We start from the raw sequence: 23,506 nt of genomic DNA on the forward strand, positions 1-23,506 counted from the left end.
AATTGTCTGTAGACCTCCGTGACAGGATTGTCTCGAGGCACAAATCTGGGGAAGGTTACAGAAAAATGGGTCCCAATGAGCACAGTGGCCTCCATCATCTGTACAGTAAGTGCAAGAAGTTTGAAACCACCAGGACTCTTCCTAGCGCCGGCCATCTAAACTGAGCGATCGGGGGAGAAGGGTCTTAGTCAGGGAGGTGACCAAGAACCCGATGGTCACTCTGTCAGAGCTCCAGAGGTCCTCTGTGGAGAGAGGAGAACCTTCCAGAAGGACAACCATCTCTGCAGCAATCCACTAATTAGGCCTATATGGTAGAGTGGCCAGAGAGTCTCATCAGACCTGAGAATTTTGTTTCTCGTGGTCTAAGAGTCCTTCAGGTGCTTTTTGGCAAACTCCAGAGGGGCTGCCATGTGCCTTTGACTAAGGAGTGGCTTCCGTCTGGCCACTAGACCAGCGCTGTGAATACATCCGGATGTACTGTATGTATGTATATGTGTGTGTATATATATATATATATATATATATATATATATATATATACACGGTTGTAATTTGTCTCTTGTTGATACAATAAAAATCTAAAGTCTAAACTTCTTCATCGCACAAAATGTTAACTTACAGCCTTTCTCCTTTCTGTTATTAAAATCTTCAACTTTGTCCTGGGTGTGCAATCCTACGTAACAGATAGATACTCTCTCTGGTGGATCCTGATGATGTAGCCCACCTCCTTAAACCATGACTTGTAATTTGCTCCATCAGTTCTCTGATTGTTTTATCTTAAACCTTTGATCTCTAAAGTATTTCCAACAGCGTGTCACACACCATCAGCGACCACATGGACATGTCTGTTTAAGCGACTGAACAACTCCATAGAGCTGACTGAGATGTTAAGGTGTTAACATGTACTACATAGTACATGTACTGTAGTGCATGATGGTGAACTGGGTCTCTCTGAGGCTTCCCTGTGTTAGCAACTTTAGACCTGAAGCTCCAGTAAGGACACCAAGAATATGTGGAGCAGTGGGCACCAGGGGGCAGCAGTACCCAATTTATTAACTGACCCAAATCATGACACTTTCATTGTGATTATAGAATTATGAGATATAAATTTATGTGCCAAATTTATAACTTGTAATTATAATCCTCAAAAAATAATGGAGACACATCCATAAACTTAATAGTTTAAATTAATTTCTTTTACTGCACTGAATTGATCTGAAGGTGATTTGTTTTTTAATTCAGATTTGATTTATTTATTGATTTGCTCTATGACAGATTTAGGGGTGTGGCCAAAGACAACGCTGATACTGGGGTACAACAATATGGACATTATTATATTGAAAGTATAGACATTATGGTATACAGATTATAGACATTTTTGTCCAGACATTATTTAGACCTAAATGTATTGAGCATGTACAGATCTTATTTAGACAGTATATTTAGACATTGTCTAGACAGTATAGATAAAAAGTATAATGTGTAGACTTTATAGACATTATATTATGAGTATAGAAATTATTGTCCAGACATTATAGACATTATTTAGACAGTATAGACATTATTATCAAGACAGTATACACTCACCTAAAGGATTATTCGGAACACCTGTTAAATTTCTCATTAATGCAATTATCTAATCAACCAATCACATGGCAGTTGCTTTAATGCATTTAGGGGTGTGGTCCTGGTCAAGACAATCTCCTGAACTCCAAACTAAATGTAAGAATGGGAAAGAAAGGTGATTTAAGCGATTTTGAGCGTGGCATGGTTGTTGGTGCCAGACGGGCCGGTCTGAGTATTTCACAATCTGCTCAGTTACTGGGATTTTCATGCACAACAATTTCTAGGGTTTACAAAGAATGGTGGGAAAAGGAAAAACATCCAGTATGCGGCAGTCCTGTGGGCGAAAAATGCCTTGTTGATGCTAGAGGTCAGAGGAGAATGGGCCGACTGATTAAAGCTGATAGAAGAGCAACTTTGACTGAAATAACCACTCGTTACAACCGAGGTATGCAGCAAAGCATTTGTGAAGCCACAACACGCACAACCTTAAGGCGGATGGGCTACAACAGCAGAAGACCCCACCGGGTACCACTCATCTCCACTACAAATAGGTAAAAGAGGCTACAATTTGCACGAGCTCACCAAATTTGGACAGTTGAAGACTGGAAAAATGTTGCCTGGTCTGATGAGTCTCGATTTCTGTTGAGACGTTCAAATGGTAGAGTCAGAATTTGGCGTAAACAGAATGAGAACATGGATCCATCATGCCTTGTTACCACTGTGCAGGCTGGTGGTGGTGGTGTAATGGTGTGAGGGATGTTTTCTTGGCACACTTTAGGCCCCTTAGTGCCAATTGGGCATCGATTAAATGCCACGGGCTACCTGAGCATTGTTTCTGACCATGTCCATCCCTTTATGACCTCCATGTACCCATCCTCTGATGGCTACTTCCAGCAGGATAATGCACCATGTCACAAAGCTCCAATCATTTCAAATTGGTTTCTTGAACATGACAATGAGTTCACTGTACTAAAATGGCCCCCACAGTCACCAGATCTCAACCCAATAGAGCATCTTTGGGATGTGGTGGAACGGAAGCTTCGTGCCCTGGATGTGCATCCCACAAATCTCCATCAACTGCAAGATGCTATCCTATTAATATGGGCCAACATTTCTAAAGAATGCTTTCAGCACCTTGTTGAATCAATGCGACGTAGAATTGAGGCAGTTCTGAAGGCGAAAGGGGGTCAAACACCGTATTAGTATGGTGTTCCTAATAATCCTTTAGGTGAGTGCATATAGATATTGTCTAGACTGTATAAATAACCAGTATAATGTCTAGACATTATAGACATTATTATATTGAGAGTATAGAAATTATTGTTTAGACATTTTAGACCTAAATCTATTGAGCATGTAGACATTATTGTCTAGACATTATACACATTATTTAGACAGTATAGATAGACATTATTGTCTAAACAGTACATATAGACATTATTGTCTAGACAATATATATAAAAAGTATGTCTAGACATTAAAGACATCATTATATACTATTATAGAAATTATTGAGAGTATAGATATTATTGTCTAGAAATTATAATTAAAATTATAACAAAATACCTAAATGTATTGAGCATATATACATTATTGTCTAGTATAGATAGATAATAACATATTCTAGACAGTATAGATAAACATTATTGTCTGTACATTATTGTCTAGAAGGTATAGATAAACATTTTTTAAATATTATAGATATTATCGTCTGCAGAGTCTAGACATTATTATATAGAGATTATAGACATTATTGAATGTTAATCACTTGGACCCCCGTTTGTTTGAGCTGAGACTCCTCATCAGTGACTGACTTCTAAATAAAAGGGACATCCTGTATTAGGCTCCACCCACTACATAAAGCATATTTTAACCTGTAAACCATCTCCTCTCCTGATAAGGTCTCTGGCACGAATAAAACAAGAAAGACAAGTGCAAGGATGCTGCTTTTATTACCTTCAAAATGTGGTAATTTTTATTTTATATGTACAGTTCAAGTCAATCACATGCAACATTTTTTTAATGAATAAAACAAAATTAGCAAAACAACAAATGAAATAAAAGAACATTCTTTTTTTCTCTTTTTATTTTCTCCAAAATGTCAATTAAATATACAAAAATAGAGCTTACAAATACTGTACAAGCAAGAATGTCTCCAAAAAAATATTCTGCTACAGAATTCTTAGTTTTACAACCATGTCTGTGAGCATCACAAACATTATCAGTGTTAAACACAGGTGTGTGTGTGTATGTGTGTGTGAGTGCAAGGGTTAAGAGGATCAAACACGCGGCATGACGAGGCGGGACGATAGAAAACAAACACTGTACACCCACAAACCATGAGGGTTACGGAAGGACATGATGTGGCAGCAGGAAGGAACTATACAATATCTCGATAATTAACTACGCCACGATTTGAAGATGGCTCCCTTCTAGGTTATACTACAAAACTGCTCAGACTTGTAAGGATGCCGCCAACTGCGCGGGTTTAACTCGTATCTCACAGTCATGTTTGCGTCTTTGACCAACTGTGACACACAGGGTCGTCATCAAACACAGAGTGAACGCAGATCGCTTCCTTCAAATAATTTGCATCTACGTGAAAGGGAAATCCCTCCACACCAGAAGGGGGCAGTAGTGTGTCATCAGTGTTTGTAATCGTAACGAATAATGCACATAAAATGTAAAACAAAAGTTGAGCTTAGTCATCCAACAACGATGAAAAAACGAAAAATCATTACCAACATTACCGCATCTGCATCGGCACAAAGAGAAATCTACCCACACCAGCAGGGGGCAGCGCAATTTGTGTTCATGGTAACACACAATAATCGATTAGTGTTGGCAATAAAATGAAAAGGGGAAAAAAGTCTCTTATTGTCATCATCTGCAAAACTGAGACGTAAATTTGAGAAGGAATGCTCTCCACACCCGCAGGGGGCAGTATCTGTGTTCTATGTTGAGTTATATGATTTTTATATGTAATAGTTTTAAATTATTATTGTTTATAACATTATGAGTAAATATAAACAAATAACTCCCTACTGCTGAGAGGACAAAAAAATTAGGAATACTAATAATAATCTGCGTAAATCGATGTCTGTTATGATGTCACTCCAGAAATGGGCAGTAGTGTGTAAAATGTTTTTAATAATAAATAAATAATATGCATGCAATCATTTGCACCAACAATTTTCAGCAATCGTTCTTAATAATAATAATAATAATAATACGAACAATACACTCATCACTGCCTTTTATTGTTAAACACGGGGGAAGGGATGTCTAATTTGAGTTCGTGTTAATCGTCAAAACTTAAATATCTTACTTCTTCGTGAACGTATAAGACTACGGTACTAAAACATGCTACGTAATACGTCTCATGTAACTGTTGATGTAAACGCTAGAACCATGTGATGCTTGAAGATCTATGTTAGCATGCTACGATTGGTTGGAATTGGGCTGAACAAGATCTGAAAAGAACCCAGAACACAAAACACACTACGCCCAGTCAGCTGGACGCTTAGTGATGACGTGTCAGACGGTCTGGTGTATCAAGGCTCTAACAAGCAGCAGAGGAGGAGTTTGATTCGACCTCGCAGATTCTGTCAAACATACTATATCTTATGTAAAGTTTATAACATCATAACCGGTGTGACGTCCTGTGTTTTGAACACGTTAGAGTGAAACATTTTGATTTGGCTTTTCACATCATTAGCATGGCGTAACTGCTATGGCCAATAATGATTTCGTGAGAATCGTTTAAGATTAAGACGAGAACAGAAGTTGTTCTTCGCGGTAATGAACATGCACAGATTATTATAATGAACAGCTAAACATTCTTGTCAAATCTGGACACAATTGAACAACGTACATCTTTCAACCATGATTGAGAATAAAGTATTCAGAATGAGCAACTTTTCCAAAGAAATCCCTTAAGAAGAAAAACAAAACAAAATCCAATGTGTATTGGATTTGGGATTAGATTTGGAAATGTGGCGGTAGAGTTGAGCAAAGCGCACCTTCTGCTTTCATGAAAATTTTAACCCACAAGATCTATTTAAAGCCTCTGACCTCGATTGAAAATGCCCTACACAGCACTTTACACCACGGACAATGCAGCCACGGGGAAAGCACCAGAAAGCACACTCAGTAAAGATGTAACCTGCTGACTGGTGAAATGCGCCTAATGCATTAACAGCTCTTTGTGTATTAGATACAAAGTGCTAGAACCCTTGTTTTTTCTTTTAGCTTGGCTGAGTGATGATAGAACCTTACCGGCTTTGGCTCAGGCTATGAGACGAAAATGGACGTGGGTTCATCTCGGGCGATCGCATGACTGACATTACTTGAGCCGTAGTGTTCAGGTTTGTAGTGTTGGGCAGAAGCCGTGGCTGGATTAACATGCCTGACGAGCACTACTCTGTAACCGAGCCTTCTCCTTTCACTGGAACAAGAGGTAAATAACGTGATCCACAGGGCTAAAAGGCAAAGCTACAAGTCGAGTTCTTTTCTGAGAGCTTGTTCAAGTCAAAACGGGAGTCAAGATCTGACAGCCTGATTCACGTATGAAACGCCGGCCTCCCAGGAACTCCCAGTTGGAAATGGCTTGGAGCGAGGTCGGGACTGTACGGGGGATGAGGCAATAACTCCCAGCCGAGTTCCTGCAACATGTTGGTGAACGATTGTGTGTACAGTCTCTTCCGCAAGTCACCAATTTTTCAAAATCAGGCGCTTTACTCGCTGAATATTTAAGGCAAAGACTGCAGTAGGCTCTGAGCGACCACGCCCCGGACTCGTCATTCACGAGTTTTACCGCGGCTAAGAGTCTCATCAGCGTACTGTACTTGAAAACAACTGCTTTGTCAATTCACCTGAAAAGTCCTGCTGTTGACTTGAACGCCCCTGGTGATGTGTAGCTTGTTGTACCATGTACATCAAACAAACATCTAGCTAGCTACTTTAAGTACTTTCTTAGTGTACGTCACTCAGTCGATACTGATATATTCTTCTCAACTATTTACACGTTAAACGATACTGTAACAACTATGATTTTGATCGTCGCTGAAATACTAAACGAGGTCTCGGTGTGAAAATAAAAAACCGAGATGACTATTTCAAAGATTTAGTGTACAAGTGATTCAAGACGCAATCTCAAATGTATCACGATATTAAAATCAGTTGAGTGGTGTGATACCAAGACAGAAAGCAAGGACATTCAGATACCGGACCTATGTAACAAACTCAGCGGCAAGACCTTCATCCTTGTTGCTGCTAATGGACCGACTATGAAAAACGGTTGAAATAATGCATCATGATTTGTCATTGTCCATCTTCTTAATCACTTTTCATTGGCCAACACCTTGAAGTCCTCCAGCCATTCCTCCTTTTCTGCCCTGATACAAGACCTTCATTGTAACATGAACTTAGGGTCTTGGATCAGTTCAGTCAGGAACTGTTTCAATCCACCTTACTGTAGGATGCCTTCCTTGGGCACTATAACAGAGCAGATCAGCAGTTCTCTGCAGTGAGACACAAGTCTAATGCTCGGTCCGCTTCTGTTTATAGGTTTATCATTGACCTATAAGGAATACACTTCCTACCTGCACTCAAAAAAAACATTGTCATCCCTTCTTTATCACATTGTGTTAATTTAACCAAAGGCAAATCTTACTAAAAAATGTATAATAATAATAATAATAATAATAATACAGTTAACCGAAATAGTACAAAACTTGCTACCATTTTCACAAGCGATTAAAATTAACATGGAGTCCATGTAAAGTGCTTGTTACATAAAGAAAAACAAAAATCACTTGTTTTTTGTGGTTGTTAATCCTTTTTTTTTCTTTTCTGTCCTCATAGTTCACATTCACCCCTTTTGCGCTGGTGTCCCCAGAAAAGTGCTTTGGTGTGGAACAGTCTGAATTTTTACTGCCCCCTTAAAAAAAAACATAAAGTCAAATAAGAATAATAATAATAAAAATAACAATAATAAGGTGATCGCTGTTGTGACTCGCGAGTCTTCATCGTAGGACGAGAATCTGCTGAGGCGGAAAACAAGGACGCTGCCGTTTGTTGTTGTTGTTGTTGTGTACCTGTACAGTAGAGCGATTGAGGGAGGGGGGATAGAGGTAGGAGGACGAGGAGGAAGAGAAGAAAGAGGAGGACGTCATATCAAGGCTACACCAGGTTCTCCACCCCGGGCAGGGGCTGCTGCGTCAGGGCGGTCGACACGGAGGTTCCCTGCTGCTGCGCCAGCTGTAGGACGGGCATGTTGCACAGCGGACACACCTTCCTCACCTCCAGCCACTTGATGAGGCACCTGAGAGAAACAGAGCGAGATCATGAGAAGGTCAGAAGGAGGGGAAGTAGAATGTTTAAATGGCAAATAAAATGATTCCTCAAGCTCCCAGAGTCCTGGATTATGTCCCGTGCCATTGGAGAAGAAGAACCTCATGGATGTGATAATCTGGTGATTCAGGTCTTCAGCTGATAACGTTGCTGAGTCTAGAGCTGAAGAACTGAAGTAACCCCAGATCATAACACTGCCAGAGGCTTGTACAGTGGACACTACGCATGATGGGTGCATCGCTTCATTTCATGCAAAGTATTTCTGCTATATTTTTTTCCCGCACAAAACAAATAAGACAAAATATATATTTTACTTAGAAGCACATTTTAATGTTTTTATATTTAATATGTTGATTTTTATGTAAAATTTTACTGTTACTAGAGCGGGTTATAGTACCTTCTAAGTTGTTGTAGTTTATGGTTTAACTCGGTTAAGCACAAACTAAATTTAACTTGAATTAATTCGAAATTATTGGCACCCTTGGTAAATTCCGGTTAAAAAGGATACACAAATATACAGTATGTGTCTGATTAACTGAATAGACAATTTCTTTTTCATTTCCTTATTATAAAAAATAAATCTACTTCGTTTGAAAGTTCAGTGACAGTTTGAGAAAATATTTATTGTGTGTTAGTTTACCAGGAGTGCCAATCATCGTGTATCCGACTGTTCATAGTGATTTATGTCACGATGTATAATTTTGACAACGTCACCCGACCTTAATGTACGCTCCTAATAAATTCACGAAAAATGAGGTGATGCTAATCCTCCACCCAAACTCCAGCAGTGAAAATGTCAGTATGATGAGTAGCGTGATGACTGTGCACCAGAAGCGAATATCCGTCCTGTTATCTCCCTCTGTGTCTTTGATTAACGTGACACCGAGTTGATATTAGTGTAGCTTTCAGAGTTTATAAGCTGTGATGATACACAGGGAAACAGATCGAGTCAGCAGCAGTGTACATGCCGCGCTGATGAATTATTCACCGGCTACGCTGCTGTTTTTAGGACATCGGGAGCTGCAGGGAGAGACGGCAGGAGAGGCGGCATTTCAGGGATTTTTTTTTTTTTTTTCAAGTGCCAACTGCACAGCTAAGTGTGTCGGAATTAAAGCTGCCGAACGTAATTATTTTGAAAGAATTTTGTATTCATATTATTTTGTTAAAGTGTTTTCTCAATCACTAACACATAATACAGTAAATGAAGTCATCACTTTTGTGTTGCAAAAGAGATTATGAGGAGGCAAAGAAAACTATTTTATGATTACACATTAAAGTTTCAGATTTCTTTTTTTTTTTTGTTAACTTACATTAATGGATGTTTTATATTCAACATTAACCCCAACTTTATTCATTATTATTATTATTATTATTATTATGAACGCCATTTGATTCAAAATAGCTTTCTATATACACTCAGACCTTTTTTACATTTTGTCATCTTACAATTTATATGTATTATCTCAAAATACTGATGTATTACGGTATCTCAACATTCATACATTTTTTAAATTAAATTTAGTATTGTCTAAAATTCTAACTTATTACCTTAAACTTCTGATGTACTGTATTATCTCAAAATTCTGATGTTTAATCCAATAATTCTGGCATTTTACAATTCTGAGATATTATTTTAAAATCTCAAAAGTCCAATGTATTATCTAAACATTTATATATTTTACAATTCCAGGTTATCTTTAAAAAAGTTGAATGTATTATCTAAAAATGCTGATATTTTACAATTTTAAAAATGGACTTATTACCTTAAACTAAATTCTGACATCTTATAATTCCAAGTCATAAATAAAAAAGTCTGATGAATTTTTTTAAAAGTTTGACATCTTTCATCTCGGAATTGTAATGTCTTACAATATAATACAATTTGGTATTGTACAAATATCCAGACATTTTATAATACTTAGGTTTTAATGCAAAATTATTATGTATCATCTTAAAATTATGGCGTACTATCTCAAAATTTTGATGTCTAACAATACTGATGTATTATCTCAAAATTCTGATGCATAATCCAAAAATTTTATGTATCTGATGTATTATTTTTAAATTTTGACATTACACAAACATAAAATGTTAAAATCTTACAATGTTAATGTATTATCTCAAGATTTTTATGTTGTATCTCAGAATTACAAAAGTTATCTCAAGGTTTTGACAAATTATTTTAAACTTTTTGACTTATCACAAAATTCCCTTTTGAGTTTAGAAGAATCTCTTACTACTAGCTTACATTTCTGACTAATTATTTTACACATTTGTTAATCATCTCATTTTATTTTATTATCTCATAATTATCTCATATCTACCGGCCACTCAGCATTCAGCATCAGTGGTATACCAATATACACCGGCCTGATCATCTGTCATCATCTGCACCTGTTTCTCTCTGGTTCATGCCTTACATTAAATGGGGTTTCATGTTTAAACAACTAATAAGAAGAAACGACAAAATAAGAAGAAATCCGGGATGGGGAAAGCTCTAAGAAAGTACATTTCTTAGAATTAAAAGGAAGGTAGAGGCATGTGCATGTTATATAATAGACCTAGCCTAATGTGAGGCCTCGGTCTCTTCCCAGACCCCCACCGAGGTGTTCTGCTGGGTGTGTGTACACACCGAGGACACTTGGTGTGAGGGAGAAGAGCTGGCTTTGAGCCAGTGGAGACCTCTCTCTCCTGTTTAAACAGGACAGACTGCTGATTTCTAGAAGCTTCCTGCAACACACACAATTAAACCGCACCTACACCCCATATGTACAATGTACAGTATTAGTATTAATGAGCATCTATATAGAGTTATAGACATAGCGATTAGTTTATCAGAATGCTGTTTGTCTAGAATAGATATTAGAATTTAACTCAGATAAAAAGATGTATTGTCTGCTACTTTTTGGTCTTAAAAAAAAGTAAAAACGAATAAGCACTTTCGAGATTTGCTTGTGTCAAAACGTTACACACTCCTCCCATTCTCAGGAACTCTTGATATTTAATGCTAATGCATGCACTGATACTCACTTCCGGTGAAAGGCGTGTTTGCACGGACAGATCCCCAGCTCGTCCTTCTGCTTGAATTCCTCTAAGCACACGGCGCAGATCTGAGGACGCAAAAGAACAAGTATGTGCACCGCTTAGACGTGATATACCAAAGCATCAGCAGTGAACATACTGTACAGGCAATGGACATTTTTTAGATTGTTTCGGTGTTTCTGGGCACGTAGTTCATTAAAAATGACCCCAAGCTGCTGGTGTAGAAGAAAACATAATCTGAATATAATGCTTTAAAAAAGGCATTGGAAGATTTCACACTAAGGCAAAAAAGAAATAAAAATACCAGTTGGAAGGGAACAGAGACACATTAGGAGAACAAACCCGAAATGGAAAAAATCAAAATAAGAGGACTGGCCAAAACATGACTTATCACACCTACACGTCTTTTAATCATATTAAAAATGACAGCGTCACAGTGTGACATCGCAAGCTTAATTACAGTACTTTCATACACAAGTACGTAGTATGAAAGTCTAGCTGACAGAAAAATAACTGGACAATTGTGGACAATTCTACGGAATTATACAGTATATATTTTCATTATAAGCACTTAAGCACATGGTTCACTTTATCCTAGAGCCTATCCCAGGAGACTTAGGGCACCAGGTTGTGTAATGGTATGTATTTGATTAAAAGTCACAGTAATTTTACTTCAGTTCTTAAAAGAATGAACTAAACTAAATCATAAGGAAGACTATCAATTTGATTTAAATATACTTTCCGAGCTTTGCATTTTTTCTATTTAATCCAGTATCACTACATCCAGTATCTTTATTGTCTGATTTTGTCTCAAGCAGATATATTTCTTACAGGTTTTGAAACATTAAAAACTACTAAAAGTATTTATTTCACATTGAAATGCTTGTATAATGTACCATGTGTTGTTACAATCTTTAAATGGCATGTTTTAATCCAAGCCATAAGCTTCTGCTCTACACTCCAGTCCAGTAGGTGGCAGTAAGGCCCAAACGCCCCTTAAACTTAAAACAACAAGAAGTAATATGCAGGTGGTTTCAATAACTGACCTGAGTGATCTCTAACCTGATTAAACATGTACATCATTAGCTAGCTGAGTGAACTGGACTAGCTAGCTCGACCTTTCAAAGCTTTACTGCATGGAAGCTCTGGAACATAACAAGTGTAAAGTGAGATGGCCAGTGCAAGTTTTATTTACAAGGCAACAAATGTTGGAACCATATTTTTAGAATATTTAAATGAGGAACAAAGCAGGTAATGCTGGAGGAACTAGCCTGGACAGTGTTCATTTAAGTGCGTTAAAACAATATTTAGGATTCAAACTTTCTCAATTCTGCGAAAGGATCATGAGGATAAGGTATTTATCTACTGTTTTTTCTGTAAAATTTAATACTTCACTCTATTGTTTATAGCACAAAACTAACCTGTTCGATTTATAATAGCTGACTTGTTATGATAGCTCACAAATATTTTACAGACTAATTGTATTTTTCAGGATAACATGTAATTTGCTTGTGAAAGTGTTAGCCTGCTGGTTAGCAAACAAATCTAGCAAGGTAACAAACCCAGAGGTGTGCCTTTGTTCCCAGGGTGCGATGTTCCCTAGATCATTCAACACATCCCATCCTAACCATCCTACTCTGAGAAAAGTGCGACCTTTATCAAGATAAAATATTTCCTGAATATGATTCAGTTTATTTAGCTGGAACAAGGCTTCAAAATAATTTAAACACAGCGAAATTAATGGCTATCATTATTAAGAGGTCTCTAGAAAGAATTTCATCGAACAGTCAAAACAAAAACCTATATATACTTTTGTGTATGCATCAGCTTTAATGTGTTACCACAATAGCCCAAAAACTATAAAGCAGAGAGCTAGGGTACATCTTTTTCAGGTTAACATTATGTGCTACTGTATATAGACCAATGGAACCCTAGAGACCCTGAGAATATAGGGCATTGGGAACATTATGCCCTGGGAACGTAGGACCCTGGTACTGGAGAACCTAGAGACCTGGGAACATAGGACCCTAGTGCTGGAGAACATGGGGCTATGGGAACATAGGGTCCAGGAGAACATGGGGTCCTGGAAACATAGGACCCTAGTCCTGGAGAACATAGGGCCCTGAAAACATAGGACCCTAGTCCTGGAGAGCAAAGGGTCCTGGAGAACATAGGGTGCTAAAAACATACTGTAGGACCCTAGTACTGAAGAACATGGGGACCTGGGAACATAGGGCCCTAGTCCTGGAGAACATAGGGCCCTGGAAACAGAGGACCCTAGTACTTGAGAACATGGGGTCCTCGGAACAAAGGACCCTATCAATGAATGAACATGGGGCCCTAGGAACATAGGAGCCTAGGACTGGCAAACATAAGGCCCTGGAAACATAGGACTATAGTACTGGAGAACATGTGGTCCTCAAAACACAGGACCCTAGAATTGGGGAAAATGGTACCCTGGGAACATAGGACCCTAGTCCTGGAGAACATAGGGCCCTGGGAACATAGGACCCTAGTACTAAAAGAACATGGAGACATGAGAACATAGAGCCCTATCACTGGAGAACATAGAACAATGTGTCATGCTCACGTAGCATCATGAAACGTAGCACCATGGAAAAATCATGTAGCCATGTAAAAAGGAAATCTTATTATATATTTACTCTTATGCTAACTCTAATTAACTCTTATTTTCTTGAACTTCTAGTTAATTATTACTACATTCACTTGGACTTAAGTCAGTATAAGTTCTAGATTTTCCACCACATTGAATCAGTAATCATGAAAAATTCACCCAATTTAGATTCAAAGAAAAAGGGGGAAAAAGGAAAAACAGATGTTTATCTAGATTTGCTCTATTCACAGAAGTGACGTTAACAGCTGACGTGCTCATGCCAGCGGGTCTCCTCTACACTCAACAGTTAGCATAAACCCAAAGCACGCAAGCAATGACGTCTGAATGACGAACCCCACGAAGCCACCGAGATCAAAATAGCAGCAGTGTGAGATGAAAGAAGTGAAAGAGCGGCAATCAAACACTTAATTTTTTTTATGAAGCTTAAGGACGTCAGCATTACATATTAAAAAAAAAAACATTGCTCTAAGGTAAGAAAGAGATAACGCGCTGATCAGCTAATGACTATCTGAGGATTTGCCCACCTTAAATACTGAGGTTTTCCCAGGAATCACAGTAGTGGCTCAGGTCTTCACATAACTTCTGGTTTTCATGACAGATTTATTGAGTTTTCAGCTTTAAGAAACGGGACTCAGGTGGGAAATTTACACTGGAGCATTAGCGCTCGCTAGATTACAGATATTTACTATATGTACAGCTGAAATGCATTATGGTTTATCTTGTTCATGGGAACCTTTAGTGCAGATGCTCTACAATATCGTGATAATGAAAGACATGCTAAGGAAGGAGTCTCCAGTGTAAGCGCATTGTAGCAAAAGTTAAAAGGTAAAGCGGTTAGGATGAATGTGAAAACAGGAACTAACTTCTTGCCAATAAATGTAACTAAAAAATGGACAACAAAAAAATCCATGTTGCTGTGGTATAAGTGAAATAAATTCTTATTGGGAAATAATCATTACTCACTCACTCACTCACTCATCATCTATATCGCTTTATCCTGCATTTAGGGTCACAGAGGACTGGAGCCTATTCAAAAGACTTAGGACATAAGGTCGGGTAAAGCCTGGCTAGGGTTCCAATCCATCACAGGGCACACACACATACTGTACACACACATTACTGGGAACGCTAATCAGCCTAATCTGCAGGTCTTTGGACTGTGGGAGAAAACTGAAATACTTAGAGGAAACCCACCAAGCACGGGGAGAACATACTCCATGCACATAGAGACGGGAATCGAACCTGGATCCTGGAAGTGCAAGGTGACAGCGCTAAACACTACACCACCATGCCGCGATAATCATTACTGGGAATGGTAAATCAATGGCTGCAGAACTTAAAGAAATGGAAAAAGAAGACTTGTAAAATTCCTCTCCTTCACATATCCCACCTTTGGGGATTGGCTCAGAGTGCAGGATCAGTCATTATACGACACCCCTGGAGCAAACAGGGTTAAGAGCTGTGCTCAAGATCCCAACAATAGCATCTGGGTGAAGCTGTGGCCTTAAACCGCTGACCTCCTGTCCATTAACCTCCTAAGCAACCAGCGCTCAAAGAAACCCAAACTGATAAGCATCCCTACTTGTTTATCACTCACTGATCATCTATACCTCTTTATCTTGAATTCAGGATCGCGGAGGGCCTGAAGCCTATGCCAGGAGGCTTAGGGCATGAGGCGGGGTACACCCTAGACCAATACCTACTTGTCTATTTTATTTTTTTTAAATAAGTGATTAGCATACATGTCAATCCTCGTTTGTGCATAATTATATAAGAACTGAAAGCCGAATTACGACTCACAAACATACCAAGCTGAGCCAGTCTCTAAACTGACCGAGAGCCAAAACTGACCGCAGTCAAATGTCAAATCAACCACGGTTTGTTACGAACTGTACTGTGACCTAAAAATCCTGAATATGAGCTGGCAGAATCCTGTCTCCTTTTTTTAAACGTGGGATCACACATTTGGAAGTGAGCGAGCACTAGAACATGAAAGTATTTATAGCCTGTTGCTGTAAGCAAGCTGTACAGGCTGTCGCAAAAGTCTCTATAAATCAATGCGTGTACCAGGAAAACGATATCTACATATATTAGCGACATTGTTAAAAGGGGGGACAAAGGGGGAGAAAAAAATCCTATTTCTTTTTAATATATACAAATATATTTTATATCTATGTATTAAAAATGTTGAAGACATTTTGTATCTAAACAGCATGCATAGGGATTTTTTGGCATGCCCTGTATCTCAGCAAGCTGGTCTCATGATCTTCTGGCATCAACACTTCCATCAGCACCTCCATCAACACGACTCGATTACTGTTGCAGCTGTGTTGCCATTTTTGGGGCGGTATACGGAGAGATGGCTCATAAAAGAGGAGAGAGCTTGGATATCATTCTATAATCTTTAAAGGGGACGTATTACACTTGTTACCTTTTACCTAATTACAAACCCTTTAATCAGTTTAAAACTTCCAATGGGTCTCCAGTGTGTGAAGAAGAAAACATTGTCCCTTTTCCTTAACCAAGCCAATTAGATTCCACTCTATTGTAACATCATTCAGCAAGAGACCCTCCTGGTTTAACGCCAAGCTAAGCTGTTCTATGGGTGTCCCTAAGAGCACAGTACAGCTATAGGACATAAGGCTAAGCTACTCAGGCAAGGCCTAATTAACCTTTATCTTTTAGAATGGGCTAGGTTAGCTTGTTAGCGGGTAACAGTTAGCGGCTTGCTGCTAAAAACTATAAAAGTTTGGTGGAAAAGCTTGATAAGGTCCCAAACATAAATGTTTCGAATTGAATGTTTAAAAGTATTTTAACTGTATAGAAAGTTATTTAATTGTATGGAAGTATTACAGGCTGGCCATAAATGGTGTTAGTCTGTACTGTTACCCTGGTAACTCAGCTATCCGTCAGATATCACAGGACTAAGAAAATCAAATGTCTGACAATTAAAGATAACGATATCCACAAACATTGAGATGTGAATGTAAAGGTGCTTACCTCATGTAGATTTAGCTCTTTGACTTTTTCCTTTTGAATAACCTGTAAATAGATAAAAAAGTCAATAAATCAGTTTACTAAAATCTAAACTGTTAGCTAAGGTGCACTAAGGTGTGATATGCTATTCGCTAGCTAACTAACTCATTGCTACGTTGCTATCATAGCTAGCTTAAATTTGCTTTTCATCGATTGGATTTGCATGTCATGACGGTTTATATTCGTGATTACAAGTGATTTTTATCTGACTCACAGATAAAGCACATGGGCGAACGTCGATACATCTTCGGGGCTAAAACGTCATATTTGTCTGCTCACTCATTCGTTTTAAACAATGGATGTGAGATTAGCAACAACAACAAGAAAAAATAAAGTTGGGGTTTTAGTCTGGAGGACGGCGAGCAGTTAGACCGCTGTACTAGTTGAGGCCCAGAAGAAGGAAGAAAGCCAGACGGCTCACTTTAGCTGTATTAGGAGCTGTTGCTAACACTGACATGGAATCCTCACACTGAGGGTGCTGACTGATGACATCATCGAGTTTCCTACGCATGCACATCCTGCGCAAGTTCCGATCTGTCCGTTCTCATTCAAGTACAGCGGCACAGTTGCGTTCTGGTTAGAACTGTCGCCTTGCACCTCCAGGGTCCGGGTTCGATTACTGCCTCGGGTTCTGTGTGTGTGGAGTTTGCAGGGTGGGTTTCCCCCGGGTACTCCGGGTTCCTCCCATAGTCCAAAGACATCCAGATTAGGCTTATTAGCGTGTCAAATTGCCTGTAGAGTGCGAATGTTGAGTGGAGGTCCTACCACGTTTGTAAAAATTATATTAAATACAATGAACACCAGCGGACTCAATGGTCCCTAGTTAGACTACACAAGTTTCTAGATGGATGGATAGAGAACTAAATATGAAAGTGGCTCAGGTCCGATCTAAATAAAAAATCAGATTTTTGTATTCCGACAGCCCTAAAAAATCAGATATGTTTCACATTAGGGTCAAAAAATCTAATTTGTGTCACTTCAGGCTGGTACTGTAAACATATGAACAGTATGTGTGTTTCAAGTTATCACGTTTTTCATCAAACGCAAAATCATTCAGTAAATCAGTGCCTGAGCGAGTAGGAAGCAGGCTGTCGGTTTAACGCCGTCACCTCGTGCATAATTAAATTTGAAGAAGCGCCATGCCTCAGCTTTACATACAGTATTACTCATTCTCTTTCGCAATTTTAAATGTCATCTGCAAAGTGCTCGGAATTACGTAACAGGGAACCTTATCCTCAAGGCCTTGCATCCTTAATAATGATAATAATAATAATTTCTTTTTAAAGCGCCTGTCATGCACTGAAAAGCCTCATAGGGCTGAAAAATGAGAGAGAAAAAAAACAACACAAGGGAAGAAAATCTTCAGAAAATATAAATGCAGTGGAAATTCAGAAAGTAAATTATTCTAAAAAATAAAAAAAATTCAATTATGAAGCCGTCCTTGCCAACTTTTCAATCATTAGGGCTCTGTTGCTACCTCTTACTTCTTAAGCCCTAATTTAATAACTTTGTACATATAAAAAGTTGTTCACGTTCCTCTGAAGAGAGGTAGATAAAAAGAAGGAAGAAAAGGCTTTACATGATGATTAATAATGTACAACTATAATTAGCTTCTGCTGTGCTCACGCGGTCATTACACACATGGATTCTCCAAACCCAGATCATATGCCACTGTGCTTCAATCATATTATAACACTGTCTTTGAGGAATACCCGACAGGAGAAGGAAAGGAGCTTGACCTTTTAGCCAGTAGAGGTTGTTAATGGGGCTGAAAAGACATTGCATATGCAATCAAGTCGTAGTAGGGGGTGTTAACTTTAGAAGCAGGCTAAAAAGAAGAATTGCCTAAATGTGTATTTGATCAGGGCCAAGGAGAGACAGCTGTTTGAAATGGATGTAATCGCTAAATACCTGTTTATAAGCGTACAGCTCCTTGTGCGCCTGGTGTCTTAACCTGCAAAACACAAACAACACACTTTTGTATTAATCAGTGAGTGTTGAGGTTAAAAAAGACAGGAGGGTGGGGGTGAAATTATAAATAAATTTAACCGAAAGGGCAAAAACTGCAGTTCGTTAGAGTTGAAGATGGGTCACAGAGCTACAGAACTGTACATCTCTGGAATTTGCTTGAGCAATGAATACAGTTCCTCGAAAAGTTCTTTTCTCTTCCCTCTGCTCTCCCCTCTGTCCTCGGGGTCAAGGGTTCAATTCCCGTCTTGGGTCTGTGCTTGGAGTTTCCATATTCTCCCCATGCTTGGTGGGTTGACATGCAGGGAAGGTTAGCTGGCGTTTTCATGTTGCCTGTAGTGTGGGACCTGTGACGTATTGGCGCCCTGTCAAGGGTGTACCCCACCTAGTACCCTGCGTCCCCTAGTATAGGCATGACCCTGCCCTTCAGTGACCCTGTACACAATAAGCGCTATAGAGACTGAGTGTGAGTGTTTATTTGGTTGGATCGTAAAGGTTTCGTCTTCCTGGTGTTTATTGGCAGTTGCCAACAACTATGTTGAAAGACCTTCTGGTCTTTATCTCCCTCATCTTCCTTTCAGTTTAAATCATCTTTTCTAGTCCTGTCACCCTTAAGAAATCATTTAAATACTTTCTTTCTTCTCGGCTTTTCTAAATTACTTTTCACAGGGTATTCAACCTTTCCAGTTTCCCACTGCCTCTTCTGGGCTTGTCTTCTCAGTTGCTTAATGTCTTGTCTTAGATGCAGCTCCTTTGTTACATCATTTCTATTGAAAGCAGTGAACACTGGTGCCCTGTAGGTGGGGGAAGGGTCATGCTGAACAAGACCACACCCATCACCAGGAAAGCTACACCTAAGTATTCTCTGAAAGCTACACCCAAGTATTCTCTGGTCATTACATCTTAAAGACTCTCTATTATGTCTCTTTATTACTGATTCTTCTTCTCAACTCCTACTTTCACCTTATTCATTGTTTACCAACAAGCCTTTTCAGGCAGGGTCTGATCCTTGACCCTTGGGGTTGTGGGGTCATCCTGGACAAGACGACACCTTTCACCAGGAAAGCCACACATAAGGACTCCCCCTACTCCCACTGGTTGTCTTAACGACTCTCACTAATCTCTCTCTCTTACTGGTTCTTCTTATCAACTCTGTACCTCACTTACTTTCTAACTTCCTCCCACTTTCACCTTCTCAATTGTTCACCTACAAGCCTTTTCAGACAGGGAAGGATCCTTACCCCTAGAGGATACAAATATGTGGAACTTACCAACTCCAGTCAAACCAGAAGCTACTTGGATAAGTAATGAGACATTTCTACCTAACAAGAAAGAAGTTCAGTTGACATGATTCAACCACCCATCAGGACGGTAATGTTTCCTTAGTCAGAAGAACTTTGGACTGATTTGCAGAAACGCTCGTTCTTGATAAACCATGCTAGAGAGTACTCTTAATTAATTAATTAATGACATCACAAGGCCGCCATTGTTTTGACCACAGAGTCCCCAGTGCTGTAATGCAAACAAACAAACCCTGCTTGTTTATTTTATTACAGTTTCAGTCTCCGGTAATTTTCCACTCATGTACACCCCCCCCCCCCTCCCCGCCTTACACTAGCATCACTGTTTACCTACATAGTGATCGATTGTTGGGTAAAGTGGGTGTGCGCTTGTTTGGACACTTGCTGTGTCAGAACTTTGAGCTGAATGTTCGCTGAGTAGTGTTGAATTTCAGACAGTGGAGTCATGAGCATCGGGTACAGGCTGTATCAGGGCAGACCGTGAGGTCCAAAAACAAAAACCACAATCTCGTATGGAGTGTGAAAGCCCTTGAAAATGGTGGACTGGGTCTAAGTGGTCTGAGTCCACACCCAAAACCGAATCAGAACCCCGTCCACAAACAAGCCCTGAATCGGACCTGGGTCGGGCGAGTCGAGTATTTGGACCAGGAACCTTATCTTTTTTGTGTTTTTTTCAATGGGAAACCATTAAAAATATAAAATAAAAAACAACCAGAAAGTGTTTCTAGGTACGAGCATAACCTCTTTGGAAATCTAGAACCTCCCGACCCAAATAACCCTTCATGTTTCAGTTAATTGCTCTGAAAATGTGCTGGAACAACACTCTCTCTGAGCTCCTGGCGTGCAATGTGAGCACTTTCATTTCCTCCCCTTTAGGATATCTGCAGTAGATAAACACGAAGCTGTTGTGTGTTTTCTCAAGGCCTGCAGGCACTTGCATGTGTGTGTGCCATCTCTAATAAGGTGCTGCAACATTTATCCTTGCATCTGTGTGTGTGTTTTGGATGAATAACAGGACATTTCGCACATTCGTGTGAGCTCACGACTCCCTCGTGCTACACGTGCTCAGGAGACGTGACGGTCAGCGAAAGGCTTTTAGGTGGACGTGACGTGACTTTGTTTTCGATCCCGATCATTCTGTGAAGAAGAAGCCCGGAGAAGAATGCCTCTTCCCTGCATTGTGCGAGCCACGAGGCAGCTATTTATGGCACTTGCTGAAGTGGTGGCTCGCAGCATGCGCACCTCGTCCCACCGTACGCAGGTTTATCAGAGCTCTCGAGGTGGCCTGAGGCAGGAAATTTTGGACTGTTCTCACGCATTTGGACGACTGCCAAAGGAAAATCCTTCTTTAGATGTTTTTAGTGCAAAGTGCTTTCGCATAAACAGTGTTTAGTTGATTTGAATGGAACCCTGGAGCGTTTTCCCCCTCAGTGCTTTTTGCTCTTTTAAGCCCTGTTGTGTGCTGGGACCTTTTTTTTTTTAATTCGTGACATTTATTTTATTTAAGCAGTGATCCTATAAAAAAATGTCAACGGATTTCAATGGTGATGTGGAGACATTTCATATGGTTTAATTTAAATCAATTCCTTAAAAAATGTTACAAAATCTAACCCTTTCCTACCCTTGATGTTTTTAATTTGTGCAGACTTGAAAAAAGTTTGCAAGTTTGTGATAACGTGTGCTCAACTAAACAGGAACAAACGGTTCTCTAAGCCTCGCCCATGGTACTATTTTTTTCTCTTAGTAAGGGTATTTAAGGCTGCGTTCACACTAGGCCACGCCCAGGTACGATGGTTTCTCCCTCATCTCTCCCCTGCTGGCGACTTTTTACATTATTAATGCTGTTCTGTACCCAAGCACACTTGCCCATTTATGATCTCCGATACAGCAGGTGCACCTACTGTAGTTAGTTCACAAATCAATTTCTGAGAAAATGTCAGAAGAGACCCTCGTGCATGCCTTCCTACTTTATCAGCTGTGGTCAGAGGATGAGATTGGTACGTTGTGCACTCGAAAAAACGTTTACACACCACTTCAGCATGAGTCATACGTGGGGGAATGTGATTTTTCCGAAATGTCCTCATTCTGAACGTCTTGAACTTGGTCTCAATTTTAATGCTCAATAAAACAGTCGAGGGTCTCTTTAATTATTATTCCTTTTATTCAGTCTCATCGGTGCTTGTCACAAAAAACAATCTGCCAAGGTTGACGGAGAGGAAACAGATGAAGGCACGCTTTAGCATCCTCAAGGCTAATGCCGATGCGGGTCGTGACTGCGCAGCGGAGAAGCTATTCAGTTCTCTGACAAGAACACTTAAGGCTTTGAAGAGCCTTTTGAGATTAAACCACGACCGGTCATGTCAATGGGACTTTTTTTTTTTTTCCTTTAGGTTATTACACCTAGAGTTACCAGCACTTTTTATTTTTTTTTAAACCAGAGCTAATTTTATTAAGAAAACTAAAGTTTTTCAGTTCATTTTCTCATTGCATAATCGATGCTACAAAACAACAGACTCTTTAAAATAACAACGAGAAGAACAAATCAAATCATCTTCACTTTCCCCACTCTCTCTAAAAATAATTAAATAATAAAAAAACAAAACTCACCTATTTATCTCCGTATTTCTAGCGCAGGATTAATGATTAGGGATGAGGACGCTGTTTAAACTCGTCGCTGTCTTCAAAGCGAGCGTGATAAAAGAGCCTCGTTCTCTTTCCTCAGCTCGCAGATGAAAGGAAAATCCTTCCAGGCAACACCATCTGTCAGCGCTTTCTCTCCTGTCTAAGCTTCCAGCTTCCCGCTGCACCACACACCTCCTCCTGCTTCTTCATCCTATGTGGAGACGTCTCAGGGATGTCTGCTTCATGGAGTGGCTACTTAAACCACACTGAGCTCTTTTCCACTATCACACAACTGGAAGAACCTTTAAAGATCCAAGCCACAGTTCTACCAGTTTAAAAGCTAAATTAACGATGGATGGATGGATGGATGGATGGATGGATAGTGCGATAGATAGTGCAATAACTGAATCATTGAATCAATTGATTAAATCGCTGCATCAATGAATCGAATCATCAGTAAAGCAGTTGGTTGATTAAACTGCATGACTGATTTAATTGCATAGCCCTAGTTATAACACCTCTATTTGCTATTTGGACTAAATTCTGAAGACACAGTCAGTTTTTAGAGATGGAAAGTAAAAAAATTCATTCAGTTGTGCGTCACAATTCTTTCACATGGCATTTTGTTTATCGGTACACTGTCTCTAAAGTTTTTTTCATACATTTTTTATTTATGTACTGTACTGTATGTTTGCATTTGAGGTGGTTAAATGTTGCCATTCCTTTATAATCCTGCAGGTGGCGCACTCTTAACAATTTATACAACATCCTGCGTTGTAGGAACAAATGATTTTTTGTTTTATACTGGAAAATCCTTCCACCCTTTACATGTAAAACTGTTCGTGTTTCTGTGTCTATAAGGTTCCCTGGGTTTATAAGGTTGCAGCAGGTTTTATTCACAGCATCTAACAAGCTGAATTCACAGCCGGCGTGCCCTTCTCCATATACGCCGGATCCTATCGTCTTAACGCGATCAACATCG

The 23,506-nt window shown here is 39.4% G+C and overlaps 1 protein-coding gene across 3 annotated transcripts in view; it reads right to left on the bottom strand.

Annotated features, from left to right (window-relative positions):
• Positions 1–3,523: 3,523 nt before the first annotated feature.
• rnf24 (ring finger protein 24) overlaps positions 3,524–23,506 on the bottom strand; it is a 31,853-nt gene continuing 11,870 nt past the window's right edge. For all 3 annotated transcript variants that reach the window (XM_053480125.1, XM_053480126.1, XM_053480127.1), the window contains exons 3-6: positions 18,545–18,587; positions 16,598–16,639; positions 10,951–11,030; positions 3,524–7,891 (exon numbers count right to left, since the gene is read on the bottom strand). In XM_053480125.1, the coding sequence (XP_053336100.1) occupies positions 7,750–7,891; positions 10,951–11,030; positions 16,598–16,639; positions 18,545–18,587 (307 nt within the window). In that variant the 3' untranslated portion in view covers positions 3,524–7,749. The remainder of the gene's footprint in view (positions 7,892–10,950; positions 11,031–16,597; positions 16,640–18,544; positions 18,588–23,506) is intronic.

The sequence above is a fragment of the Clarias gariepinus genome, chromosome 20, assembly GCF_024256425.1.
Source record: "Clarias gariepinus isolate MV-2021 ecotype Netherlands chromosome 20, CGAR_prim_01v2, whole genome shotgun sequence".
Lineage (NCBI taxonomy): Eukaryota > Metazoa > Chordata > Actinopteri > Siluriformes > Clariidae > Clarias > Clarias gariepinus.